Genomic DNA, 14,592 nt, shown 5'->3' with positions numbered 1-14,592 from the left:
TTTTTTTTGTTGTTCACACAGATTCTCACCGATAGACACATAGTCATTTTCTTTTTTAATTCTGAGACATGTTCTCACACCCTTGTCAGAGACTATCTCCCTGCTCATTGGGCACTGGCTCTCAGGGATTTGATGCCTGAACAGTTTCCCCCACCAGCATCCCCCTGGTACTTGGAATATTGGAGGTTTGGGAGGAGGTGACCCATTGGGAGAGGAGTGTGGACCAGAGGTTCCTTGTAGGGAAGGTGTGTGATGGGAAGGTGAGTTTGGTTAGTAGCATTCTCTTGACAGATGGTAGAGATAGGCTTGGCATGGATTTGGTTAGGAATTTATTAGAAGACCTTAACATTGTGCTTGGGCAGAAGAGAATTTTATCAAATGTACTGTGGCCTCTTCAAAGTCTTCTCACATTTGGGAACCATGTTACAGATCACAGTCCCTTGTGATAAGATGTCTTAAGTATTACTGTATATGGAGTCAAGGATGATCTCACTTTACCAGGCATTTCTTTCCATAGTCAATATGCTGTACGAATATGTGGCAGAGGCAGTATGGTGAGTGGTGAAGAGTATAAGCTCTGGAATATAAAGCTGCTTTGGTTCAAAATCTGGTCCTTCTATTGAGCAGCTCAATGACCTTAGACAAGTTAAACTCCGAGCTTCATTTCCCCCATCTATAAACAGGAATAATAACAGTACCTACTTCATAAGATTGTTGTGACAATTAATGACAAAATATATGTAACTGTTAAGAACAGCTTCTGACTTAGACTAAGCACTTGATAGTGGGGATGCTACTAAAAATAGCTTCCAGCCAGTGGCTGTATTTTACTAATAGTTATATACATGAATTCCTTTAATCCCCTCTGAGGCACGTATACTGTTACTCCTGTGTACTAGGAAGCCAAAAGTGAGAGGGCTTTAGTAATTTGCTCAGGGTCACAAAACTAGACTAGAACCCTGGTGTTAAATATGACTAAGGTTAAACAGATAACTTGAAAACAATCAACCTCAGATATATTAGCAAAATTATAGGGATAAGATCCTGATTTTCATTTCTGGTTTGTTATTTATTTATAGGCAGGAAATGTTCAGATTGGCATTCCAGCCCCTAAATACTTGTCTTCAGGGAGCTCTAAAGGAACTCAGGAAAGTACCTTAGCGCCTATACCTGGAACCATTGAGAAGGTAATCATGTGAATGTATGTAGAATAATGTCCAGTAACACCCAACCAATATCTTTATTGAACTTCGTCATATGCATCTTTTTTCCCTCCCTAAATCTTGACTGTTGGAAAACATCCATTTCAAGAAATCAAGAAACTCTGTTAAGATTCAAGTTCTTTATTACAGTCATCAATGAAAATACTCATTTACCTAATTTATAATAAACACTATTGTTTTTGAAAGTGGGAATTTCCATGAAAGTACAATTTAAATTATCTTTTCATGATTAAAATAGAGTATTCATCAAGCATTATCCAGAAGGGCTGTTTTTTAATGTTAAATTTAACAGCAAACAGTTTATCATGAAATAATGACATTTTCTCTAATGTACATAATTGCATCTGTGTAACATTTGAAAGGTAGTACTGGTGAAGAACAACATGGTTTGGTGTTGAACACAGTATATACTCAGAATTGAGATCCATACTGATTTACCTTCAAATGGTGATAGATCAGTAGTCTCTTTTTATATATTTGAATTATAGTAGTGTCTCCTTAAATGTATTTAAGTCATAAAAAATTTTAACTATATAGTCTTAGTACCTCTACAAATGAAGAAAATAACTATTTAAATAGTTTGAATGATTTCAAGAACCATTGCCTTCTGAAAATGTTTGCCCCAGAGGGATTATGAGCTGGAAGATGTCTTCAGCTCATTCAGTCTCAGTTCCCATAGGCCTCTCATAATGTGAGCACCCCGCAGAGGGTGTGCACCAGGGTCTTACATTTAAAGATGCATGTTTTTCCCAAAACTGGCCCTTAAATCCAAACCATTGCTCTCATCTGATGCTAAAGCATCACCCAGCTTTGGGTAGTTTGTGGGGTTTCAAGGGAGTTTCTTATTGTTCACAATTTTGATTCTACATGTTGTCTTAAGAACCTGACTCCACAATATGATGTTTCTAAACATTCCTAGATAACCATATTAACCAAGAAGACAAGGATATCATATGGGATATATGTGTTTATCTATACATGTAAAAAGGAAAATAGAGGTTTTTTCTGAGGTTGCCAATAAGTTTAATTCTTATGCTTGAAGACTGTCTACATTCACTACACAAGGCCATGAAGACTTGAAACACTATCCTAGACAACCTCAAGCTAGAGAACCAAGTACAACCCTCTACCCAGTCTGTGGTGAAGACATTTAAGTATAGTAATCCTTCCCTGTTGGTGGGATATCTTGTCTGTACATTCATGAAAAAGCAAAAGGGTCTCAAGATATATAAAACTTAGTCATCTGATTCAAGGAAAGCTCAATAGCTTACAGAGTAGGGATGGGGCACGAAGTGATACCTTCCACAGACAACAGTGTCAGCAATGCCAGCTGACCTTTAGGTCTCTGATTTGCACCAATACATTTGTTTTTGGCAGACAAGACAACCACATAGACTCATTCTTCTGCTGTGTGTATATATATATGTGTGTGTATGTGTATGTGTATACACACACACACACACACACACGTGTGTGTGTGTGTGTATCACCTGTGGACCACAAAGGACTCTCTGTGTTTTCAAGTATTAACCTGTCACTCTGAATCTCTAGGTGTTTGTGAAAGCTGGAGACAAAGTTAAAGCTGGAGTTTCTCTAATAGTTATGATCTCCATGAAGATGGAGGTAAGTGAAATCATGAGTTCAGTTGCCAAGTAAACTTTGGCAGCTAATCACACCTAATTGGTTCTTTTGCTTTATTTTGTTAGTACCATTTTAAGTATTCAGAGCCATGGATTGATGAAGCATTAACTGCAAGAAACAAAACAAAACCATCTTTCTCATTTTAATTTTGTGAAATCACACCTGTCATTTGATTCTGAAATTAATGAAATTATCACTATCTTAGATTCAGGCAGGAACCCAACTGAATGTTAGCTATGGGTATTTTCTAAGGCCAAACCTAGGGTGCCAGCCATCAGTATCAAAGTGAAAACCTCGATCATATTAAATTAGCTGTTTGGGTTTTTAGGTGTTTGGAAGTTGTAGGCCAGTAGTTCTCAGCCTTGGCCACACATATTAGTCACCATACAAAACTACTTCTCCTGACCAGTTGAATTGGGATCTCTTGGAGTGGGGCCCAAAAATCAGTTGTTTTTGAAAGCATCCCAAGTGAGATTCTACTGTGAAGCTTGGGAGCTTCCCAGTTAGTGACCTTGAATGTGTTACAGTTGTGTCAACCCCTAAGCACATCATGAAAATGTCATTTTCTCTGTCTGCTGTAATATGAAAAAGATAGGGAAGCACTGATGACAAAATATCAAAACAATTGGCTTTATTTTTTACTTTGCATCTGACTTTCTTGACTTGGTATGTGCTCGGTCCTCATCAGTATCACATTGTTTGTCATGTCTTGTGTCTCTGCAGCATACCATAAAGGCTCCAAGGGATGGCACAGTCAAGAAAGTGTTCTGCAAAGAAGGTTCTCAGGTCGACAGACATGTTCCATTAGTCGAATTTGAGAATGAAGAATCTGAAAAAAGGGAAGCAGAATAGACTCGATTAAAACAATGGCCAATTAAGCAGTATTTTAAGTGTAGTATCTCTACACCAAAAAGAGAAAGTGCCTTCCTGCTTTTCTTGGGGTCTGATAAACAGCAGTTTTACTAAATGATTGTGTTATATGTTAAAACCCTTTCATATTTCAGAATCATCTACTTGGGTCACAAATACAATAATTTATCTCAAAATATTTCATACTAATAAAAGTGAATTATACTTTCTTATTGGAAGTCAATGTGACTTGTTTCTACCTCAAATTTTATACAATGTAGTTTCTTTTAGAAAGTTGAGCAGCAACTTTATCAAAAGAGAATGAATGGAAGTGAAAAAGTCATTTAACTAAATGAATTATCACCTAGTTACGATCATGATGAAAATGGACAGTAACGTATTTCAGAGACAGATGACATAGAGCTAAACTCAACCAAAGGTTTGTTTTATCAAAAAGTAACTTATGAGGAAGTTGATAGATACGAGTGTTATTTCTTGTCTTTCTGACTAGAAAGTGTCTCGACTGCCTCTGCCTTTGTTGCACTTTTGTAATGTGTATACGGTCATGCACCACTTAACGAAGGGGATACATTCTGAGAAATGCCTCATTAGGCGATTTGGTTATGTGAGCATCATAGAGGGCACTTATACAGATCGACATGGTACAGCCTACTGCACACCTAGGCTGAATGGTATAGCCTATTGCTCCTAGACTACAAGTCTCTACTGCATGTTACTGTATGAAACAATATGAATATAAACAATATGAATTTAAATCAAGCACATGAGAAAATGCTGCAATCGAAAGACACAGTGAACACAAGAAGTATGAGGCTGCTGCTGGCTTAACACATATACTGTTTTATAGCAGTTTTTTGTGTAAGTAGCAAGAGTATGCTCTAATAATAAAAACTACAGTTAAAACATAAACCAGTAACATAGTCGTTTGTTATCATTATCAAGTATTATATACTGTACGCAATTATATGTGCTATATTTTTATATGACTGGCAATGCAGTAGGTTTGTTTACACCAGCATCAGCACAAACACATGGGTAATGCATTGACATTGTGACAGCTAGGCAACAGGAATCCTTCAACTCCATTATAATCTATGGGACCACCATCATGTATGTGGTCCATCATTGACCAAAACATCGTTCTGTTGTATGTGACTATATGTGTATATATACATGCACACATGTTTATATATATACTATATGCTAGAATATATTACTTGTTAATTTGAATAAATTTGAAAAAAATATTTAATTTGAATAAATTTGAAAAATTAATTTGAATAAATTTGAAAAAAATTTTACAGAAAGTCGATAAGTATAGAAAGCTTCACTGCTGAATACTTTTTTCATGATTTCAGTAGGAAAAAAACACTTTCAATTTTATTTCTTTATTTTTGTCTATATTCTGTTTGTCTTCATTACTAATTGATATACATTTTCACATACCTACTAAAGTGTTAAATATTTATTAAATGGATTATTGCTGTATACATAAGACATATATTATGGAGAATACAAGGAAATATAAAAGATGGTTCCTGTACTTTAAGATGACTGTGATTTAATTGGGAAAATAAGACATAATTGTATCAAAAGTTATGTGGGAAATACCAAGTCCAAAATTAAACTATCTCCTGGCCGCCAAGGAAGCAAGTCCATTGTCAAGAGAGTGGTAAGGAAGGCACCAAATATTAAAATTAGAAATGCTAAGTTCTTAAATAAATATGATTACACAGCTTAGAATGTTCATTTTTTCCAATAAGGCAACATGAAACAATATCCTAAGATGTGAGTGAATGTGAAAACTGATGTCATATGACTGGTACAGAAAATAGGTATTCTAGGAGCTGGGGTTTAAGAGTTCAGTGATCAAAGTAGGTTTCATAATGGAAGGAAAATCCAGAGAGAGTAATGAAGGGTAGGGGTCAGAACAGAAATAAAGGAACAGGGCTTCATTGTTGAAAATGCACAAGGTGTCTTCCATACTCAGGAACAGACCTGTCCAAGTGGAGTGGGAGGTGCTTTGCAGGGGAGTGCTCTAAGAAAGGTGTGAAATTTAGTTTGGAGCCAAAGTGAAACTGGTACAGAATGACAGGTTTGGATTTTTATCTTGCAAATAGTGGTTACTTTTAGCAGGGTAAGTTTATCTGACTACTAGAACCTCTGAGAAACTGATGATATTTCACAAAGTTGAGCATTTTGCATACCCTACGACCTAACTCCCACTTTTAGAAATGCATAAATGCATTTGTGCACCAAAAATGTGCATAGCCTAATTACCCATAATAGTAAAGCATTGGAAACAATTTTAATTGGTTGGTGTGAGAAAGTAAGTCGCTAAGGTATGGCACACTGGATCCTATGTAACAACAAAATAAACAGGTTAAGAGCATCAACATTAATAAATCTTGTAATCACAATACTAAGTGAAATAACATGTTCCAGGAGCTACAGCGTGGTACTACCTTTATAGACCTCCAAAATCAGCAAAATCAACAATGTAGTGTTATATATGTGTCTTAAACTTTGAATTATTCTTTCTTCAAAGAATATACAGTAAACTCTATTCTTTTTTAAAAATACAGGCATGTGCTGCATAATGACGTTTTGGTTGAGGATAGACCACATCTATGACAGTGGTCCCATAAGATTCTAATGAAGCTGAAAAATTCCTATCACCTAGTGACATAGCCATCATAACATCATAGCGCAAAGTTTGCACAAATCAACAAGGCTGTACTTGAGGTGGCGAACAGCTTTAAGCTAGGTGTGGATGAGAATGACACTGAGGAGCTCCTAGCTGTGGTTCCCGAGGAATTAACTGAATGAGGAATTGTTGGAACAGGAATGTATAGCTGAGAAAAAGGCAAGAGAAAAGTAAACTGCAGGAGAAAAAAGACCCAACCCCTAAGGAAATTCACAGTGAAGAGTTTAGCAGAAGATTTTGCAGACCTCATCAAGTTCCTTAAAAAGTTTGAAAACATGGACCTAATACTGAAAGGTTTTCCTTAGCAGGAATGTTTGTTACTTGCTTAGAAGCAAATCTATGATGAATAAAGAAACGCATTAAGGAAACCACCACAGACATATCTATGAAAGGCGTGACACTTGGAGAAGAGACTCAGGCAAGTTCTTGAGGAGGTATTGTTATATAGGAGAAGAAGAAGAGACAGAAGAGGCCACTGTTATATAGGAGATGACAGCTCCCTGCTGTCATTGTCCCTGAAGACCTTCTAGTGGGACAAGAGGTGAAGGTAGAAGACAATATTGATGATCCTGACCCTGGATAGGCCTAGATGAATGTGTGCGTTTGTGTCTTCATTTTTAACAACATTTAAAAAGAAGAAGAAAAAAAATTAATAGTAAAAAAGCTTATAGAATAAGAAAAATATTTTTATATAGCTGTACAATATGTGTTTAAAGCTAAGTTATTAGAGTCACGAAGTTTTTAAAAATTGAAAATTTTATAAAATAAAGTTATAGTAAGCTAAGTTTAACTTATTATTAAAGAAAGAAAATTTTTAAAGAATTTAGCGTAGCCTAAGCGCACAGTGTTTATAGAGTCTGCAGCCGTGTTCGGTAACGTCCTAGGCCTTCACATCCACTCCCTGACTCACCCGCAGCAACTTCCAGTCCTGCAGGCTCCCTTCATGGTAAGTGCCTTCTACAATTGTACCATTTTTGATCTTTTATACCTTATTTTTACTGTACTTTTTCTGCATTTAGATATATTTAGATACACAACTACTTATTATTGTGTTAAATTGCCTGCAGCATTCAGTACAGTACAGGGTTGTAGCCTGAGATCAGTAGGCTATACCATACAGCCTAGGCGTGTAATTGGCTATACCATCTAGGTTTGTGTAAGTTCACTCTGTGATGTTTGCACAATTATAAAACCACTTAACGACACATTTCTCAGAATATATTCCCATTGTTAAGCAATGCATGACTGTGGAATAAAAAATCCAAAGTTAAAGGCAGAGATTGGCTCCAGGTATGAGGAACATGGTTGGGATGGGTGAGGTATACATACAGGTAGATGTAAGCAACTGTTATTAATGTTCTAGCTGTAGCTCTGGCTGGTTGCGTTGTTATATTTCTTATACAATTATGTTCCATAACTAACATATGTTACCTTTAAACTTTTTATAATTCAAATAACATTTTTAAAAATTTTATCTGGAAGCAATATGCAAGTTGGATGGAGGAGGAAAAAGACTGGGAAACCATTAGGAAGAAGTTTGAGGTAATAAAGGATTAGGCCATCCAAACCAGTGCTATTTTCAACAGCAGAATCCTTTTACCTGTCCAAATAAAACTATTTACACAAAGAAAAAGCAAAGGTGCCTTGGAAGAAATTTTGTGCTGCTGTTTGCCCTCTTTCATGTCCTTCAGTGGAACAAGGTAGAGGTCTTTATTTCATTATTAGGTGACTGTGTTGATCACAAGTGATAATGTGTATAGAAGGAATTTGAAGCCCGCTAGCCCATTTACCCACACATGGTGGAAGTCTTTAAGATCATCGCCAGTTGTGGTGTTGTGTGAGTAGAGTCCTTCGCAAGAGGCTGCCTCTGTTTCTTCTTAAGAGAACATGTGCTGTATATATCATGGCCTCCGGAAACAAAGATGGTAATAGCTTTTGCCCCAGCCCTGATTAGTGGGAAACAGGATTCAGCTGTATAGAAAAAGGCGGTATAATTAATCGATAGTAAGTAATATAATACGCCTATGCACGAGGTGCCATTGTGGGCCAGGTGAGTGGGATAATAAATTCTACTTTGTGTCAGGAGGCTGATAGAGTGGCAGAGATGTTGGAATTGGGCATTGCTGGATAGCTATTTGCTAGAGAAAAAAGGAAGTAAGACAAGGATATTACAGGGGGAGGGACTAGCAAGGGCTAATAATAACAGTAGGGGGTGAAAGTGCATTGAGCCAGCATGGGCTGGGCGACAGAGGGCGTGGTAGAGAGGGGTTGGGAAGTAGCTGCCCAGCAGGGAAAGGAGTTTATTCTGGAGGCAGTTCGGAGCCTGGAGATTTCCAGACAGACAAGTTATTCAAAGTTATTTCTGTCCACTATTTGGAGCACAGATTGGAAAGTGGAGAGTGACGAGAGACAGTGAATCCAAAAGAGGCACCAAATAGGGAAGCCTGGGCTGGGTGGGTCTGGTAGGGAAGACAGACCTCTGTACACATCTTCTTGACTTAAATGTAGTTTTTCTTTTGAATGGGATCCATTTGTAGATAGGTATCAAAACCTGAGTCATATATGGGAGGAAAGCAATTGGGTACCTCATTTTTGACAATAGCATTCTGGATGGAATGTGTTCAGGTCTATAATAACCAAGAAAACAACAAAATTTAAGAGCCCCAATGGTTACTTTTTAAGCATTGAAGAAGCCAAATAACATTATAATCAAAAGGGTTTTGGTGTTAACATTCTTGCATTCAGACCCTAGGTCTGCTACTTAAGTAGTATCTTGGGCAAGTCATTTAAACTCTCTTAGACTTATTTCCAAATGGAGGTGACAGCGCTACCTCATAGGGTTGTTTTGGAGATTACATGAGAAAATGTAGCGGTTGCCTTTAGCACTGTTTCTAGAACGTCATTTATATTCAACTGGTGGTTACTATTAATTTCTAACTCCAGTTATTGCTCTAGAGCAATTAAGACACTGCTCTAGATTCAGCCCAGCTGGTTATTCTTGCCAGTGAAATTCCCAGGTCCCAGGGAAAACCCTGACTGGACATGCACCATCTCTCTTTGCTCCCTCCCCCAGTTCTAGCCTACTCAGTGTCTCCCAGGCCCTGTCAACTACAAGCAGATCATGGTGCTGTCAGGGGAAGCTTCCATCATCCCCTCCCTCTGGGACAGTAGGCTTCCAGGCTAGCATGTCCTAGAGACTGTGTATAAATGGGACAACAGCACAGCTTAAGGACATCTCTTCTTCAGCTCAACTCACTATCTTTTTCTCCTCCACAATTGGCTTCTCTTATCACTCGAGCCCTCTTAACCCTTAAATCGTTCTTTTAGGAATACTAGAAGTCGAAATGCGCACCTACGTTCTGCCAAACATGGCACTTTCGCTTTTGTTGTATTTACAGTGTTGATAGTAATACTTTGCACTTCTTTTGCACCTGTTGTTAGAGGATCTCAAAAAGCACTCACAGCAACATTCAAAATACCCAGAAAGAGGAAAATGTGATTTGACCTGTGTGGTAAGAGGAGAGGAGATTGATGTGTTCAAATGCTTTGCCGTATACCCAGAGCAGAGAGCCTTGGGCCATTGGCTTCTTCCCAGTGATAGCATACGGCTTCTTGAGGGGTGGCTCGAGCGACCTGCAGCCCTGGGGTTAGTAGGCCTTCCCCACCAGCCTCTGAGTTTAGGGCATCCCAGGAGTCCCAGCCTACAACTCTCACAGTCACAGGCTGGGTGGGCGAAGTCGTGCCTATTTGCTCCTACCCCCTGTGAATGATCCTGGGAACACCATTCCTTTTGGACCAGGGGATACCTGGGCTGTCAGCAGATCATAACCCTGCTACCAGTGATGACCCTGCCACCCTGACATTTGTCTCTCATCTGCTGGATCCTAGGCATCAGAAAGCCTTGGTGCAGCTAACTGGTTCAGTCTCCCACTGTGAATTGCAAGTACAGGGAGCACCTTCCCCGTAAACCTTCAAGCCACAGACAACCCTGACGAAACTCCCTCCCTCCTAAGATGGCTAACATTATTCTCCATACATACCACCCCTTAATTACATTAGAAATATTTCTCATTATAAATCTACCACCCTCCCCCCAAAATCACTAACAATGACAACAACAACAACAACAACAACAACAACAACAACAACAAAAACAATATACCTTGGGACTTCTCAATTATTCTTTAAATTTTTTCTTTTGAACTTTTATTTATTTTTTAAATAAATTTATTTATTTAAATTAATTTCAAGTATACAGTACATTAGTTAGACATCTATAATGTTCATAAAACAATTCTCCTAATTGCTCCCTCCCCACACTGGCCCTCCACTTAGCCATCATATTAGTGCTAGCTGCATTCACTCTGCCATGCTCCCTGTGCCCAACTATCAACTACTAATTTGTACTTCTTTAACCCTTCACCCCATTCTCCCAGTCTCCCAACCCCCCTTCCCTCTGTCCATTACCAAATTTTCCAGTATATTTGTGAATCTGTTTTTGATTAGCCCGTTCTTTTTTTCCTTAGATACTGCATATAAGTGAAATCATATGGTATCTATCTTTCTCTGTTTGACTTATTTCACTCAGCATAATAACCTCCGGGTCCATCCATGTCATTGCAAATGGTAGGATTTCACTTATTTTAATAGCTGAGTAATATTCCATTGTATACATTAACTACAATTTCTTTATCCAATTGTCTGTTGGTGGGCATTTAGGTTGCTTCCATATCTTGGCTATTGTAAATTGTGCTGCCATGAATATTGGAGTGCATAGATCTTTACAAATTATTGTTTGGGTTTTCTTTGGATAAATACCCAGAAGCGCAATTGCTGGGTCAAGGTATATCCATTTTAATTTTTTGAGGAGCCTCCATACTGTTTTCCATAGCAGCTGTATCAATTTGCAATCCCACCAACAATATATGAGGGTTCCCTATTCTCCATATCCTTCCCAACACTTACTGCTTTGGGATTTCTTGATGACAGCCATTCTGACAAGTGTGAGGTGATATCTCATTGTGGTTTTAATTTGCATTTCTCTGATGATTAGCAACCTTGGATATCTTTTCATATGTCTGTTAGCCATCTGTATTTCCTCTTTGGAGAAGTATCTGTTCAGGTCTTCTACCCATTTTTAATTGGATTGGTTTTTTTGTTGTTGAGTTGTATATATTCTTTATAAATTTTGGATATTAACCCCTTATCAGATGTATCATTAGCGAACATCTTCTCCCAAACAGTTGGTTATCTTTTTGTTTTGTTCCTTTGCTGTACATAACTTTTTTTTTGTTTTTATCATTACCACCTAAATCATAAAAGCATTGTGGCTTCTTCCTTTACTGAAAGCAGGCTTCATGTAGGTTTTAATTCAGATTGGCATCCCGCCTAAGTTTGTTCCCCTATTGTCCATCTGGCCCCACTTGGGGCTTCCATTTTTGCTGTGCCAGTCTAAGCAGACTTCCTCATTCATGATAGGCAACACTTGTCCATGACCTTCCCTCCTCTACTCTCATAGGCCCGACCTACCACACACCTTAAGCCTGGAGCCATGTTACAGTAATATAAGACATCAAATAATTATCAAAGATCAATTATATGGCCATATAAAAGTCTCTTCTCAAAGAAGTATCAATTTAATTTTTGACTAGGTGATACATTCCCACAGTTCAAAACCTGAAATATGTATTAAAAGGTATACATTGAAAATCTCCCTCCCACCCACACAGTCCCTTCACCCTGCCAATACTTAACCACTATTATTCATTTGTTGTGTATCCTTCCAGTGTTTCCTTATGCATTCAGAAGCTCATACAACTGTAAAGCCTAATTTCCTCCCTTCTATAGTAAAAGCCAAGTTCTGCACTTTCCTTTTTTGTTTGTTTTATTAATGCGTCTGAGAGAGCCTTCCATAACAATGTATAGAGAGTCTCCTTATTTTGTTTCACTAAACAGATATAATTTATTTAGCCAGACCTATACTGGTGGACATTTAGTTTGTTTTCAAAATTTTGCTCTTACCAAAAAATGCTGCAGCGAGAACTTGACCATATCTCATTTTGTGTGTACACAATTATACTTGTTTGGGTAAATTCCTAGAAGTGAATTGCTGGGTCAAAGGTTAATAATGAATTTTTGAAAAATTAAGCTAAAAACACCTATATTTGAAGGTGTTGTCACATTTATAAAGCAGTTTATGATGTATTAATATTTTTTCACCGATTAATTCATATACCATGGGAAATATCACCACTATTATTCTCACAGAAACTTGAGGGAACTGAGATTATTACAGTAACTTGCACACAATCATACTTTTCATAGTTATTGGGACCAAAACTGAAACCAGGACTTTTTATTCCAAAACTTTCTGCTTTCTGACTATATAATACTGCCTTCTAAAGTAGCCAGGCATGGGGAAAAAGGCTATTTTATTCATCTGGAACTTATGGTCCCCTCTTACTCGTTTTCTGAAAATGTTCCCTCCTTGGCTGAGTATCTCCTCACTCTTTCAGATCACCAACTGGAGAGCTTACTGGTACCACGGCCCCTATGCTTGTTTGACCAAACCAATCGCCTTTAATAGCTCAGTGCAACTGAAGGGGGAATTGGAGCCTTGGATGTAAAAACCATCTATTCAGAATGGGGATTAGCATAAAAACATCCTCCAGACAAACTGACCTTCTGATCGCTTCATTTCTAGAATAAGATCATTCACTTGAAACTTTAATAGGAATTCCATGTTCGACATTGACAAGGAATTTGTTAATTTCCCAGATGAAATTTGTGGGAGTGAATGGTGGATGGATGGAGGAGCAGGTAATGAGGTTCAATTCTCAGAGATTTGGATTTCATGAAAAGACCGGAAACATCTGACACTTGGTGTAGGGGGCAGTGCTAAACGTACAGGAGGTGGAGTCAATGGACAGTTTAGGTCTTTAAGCAGAGGGTAAAATGGCACCCTCCTCTTGAAGGATCATGGAGACAGCTGAAGGGAAAAGATGTGACTCACCAAAGCCAATATTTCACTTATAAAAACCAAATGAATTTATTAATTTAAAGACAGTGTCTTTATCATCTGCTATTACTTTTTTAGATGTTTTATTTCTTGTATATTTTACACCCTTACTATTTGCTAATGTTATTCTCCTTAAAAAAAATTTGACTTGCTTAAATGAACGCATTAAAAAGTTAAAAATGACACAGTGGAATCCACATATAAGAAAACTTTTTTTATCCTTTCCTCAAATAGAATGATATATACACATGCCGTGAAACTTGATTTTGTTATTAAAGCAAAAGTGATTTGATCCCTTAGAGACCCTGATAGAACCCACATAAAAATATGTCAACACTTTCATGATGATTTCTTGATTCACAGTGAGAAATGTACTGAAATAAGAATACTTATATTGATTTAAGTGCCTTGTTTGAAAAGCACATGGAAGCCAAATTATAATGGCAAGTTTTCTTAAGGAGCAGGGACCCAGATAAAAAAAGTTTGGTGCATGATAGAGGAACTGACAATTTGATGTCTCTTTCCAGAAAAGAAATGCATGCCAGTGGCTATAGAGCCCCAGAACAAATGGTTGAAGACATGCTACCAATTTTCTCTCCTAGGATTTCTCGTTTTTCTGTTTTATTTGCTCATTCCCATTTTATTAACATATTCTTTCTTTAGATTTATTAATACCACCATTAGCCTATTTTCCCTAAACTTTCCTGAGGATAAGAATCACCTGGAATACTTGGAAAAATAGATTTCTGAATAATTTCTAAGGGAAAAGCCTGGAATTCTATATATTTAACAAATGGCCCAAGTGATTTTTTTTTTTTTAAACAGGAAGCTTTGGGAAGGACAAGTTAGTCCAGTGCATCTCAAAATGTAATGTTCTTGCAAACCACCTGCAGATTCTGATTCCCCTGGTCTAGAAGGAGCCAGAGACTCTTCATTACTAATAAGCTCCAAGGCAGTTAGCCTGGGGACCACATTTCTACAGGCATCAGTGATTCTCAAAAAGTGCTCCAGGGCAGGCAGTAAGGGCAATACCTGGAAACCTCTTAGAAATGCAAGTTATCGGCTCTACCCAACACCTCCTGATCAGCAGCTCTGGAGATGGGCCCAGCAATTTGTTTTAGCAAGGTCTTCAG

General features: G+C 37.8%; 1 protein-coding gene across 6 annotated transcripts in view; it reads left to right on the top strand.

The window, feature by feature from the left end:
* MCCC1 (methylcrotonoyl-CoA carboxylase 1) overlaps positions 1-3,953 on the top strand; it is a 50,416-nt gene extending 46,463 nt beyond the window's left edge. For 2 of the 6 annotated variants that reach the window (XM_036219014.1, XM_036219015.1), the window contains 3 exons: positions 1,080-1,187; positions 2,775-2,846; positions 3,588-3,946. In XM_036219014.1, coding sequence (XP_036074907.1) covers positions 1,080-1,187; positions 2,775-2,846; positions 3,588-3,716 — 309 coding nt within the window. In that variant the 3' untranslated portion in view covers positions 3,717-3,946. The other 4 variants (XM_016138010.2, XR_004950391.1, XM_036219013.1 and 1 more) reach the window with 4 other exon arrangements.
* Positions 3,954-14,592: the final 10,639 nt, after the last annotated feature.

Source organism: Rousettus aegyptiacus, unplaced genomic scaffold, assembly GCF_014176215.1.
Source record: "Rousettus aegyptiacus isolate mRouAeg1 unplaced genomic scaffold, mRouAeg1.p scaffold_m13_p_4, whole genome shotgun sequence".
NCBI lineage: Eukaryota > Metazoa > Chordata > Mammalia > Chiroptera > Pteropodidae > Rousettus > Rousettus aegyptiacus.
Note: the sequence above shows the minus strand (reverse complement) of the source record. Positions and strands in the feature narration are given on the sequence as shown.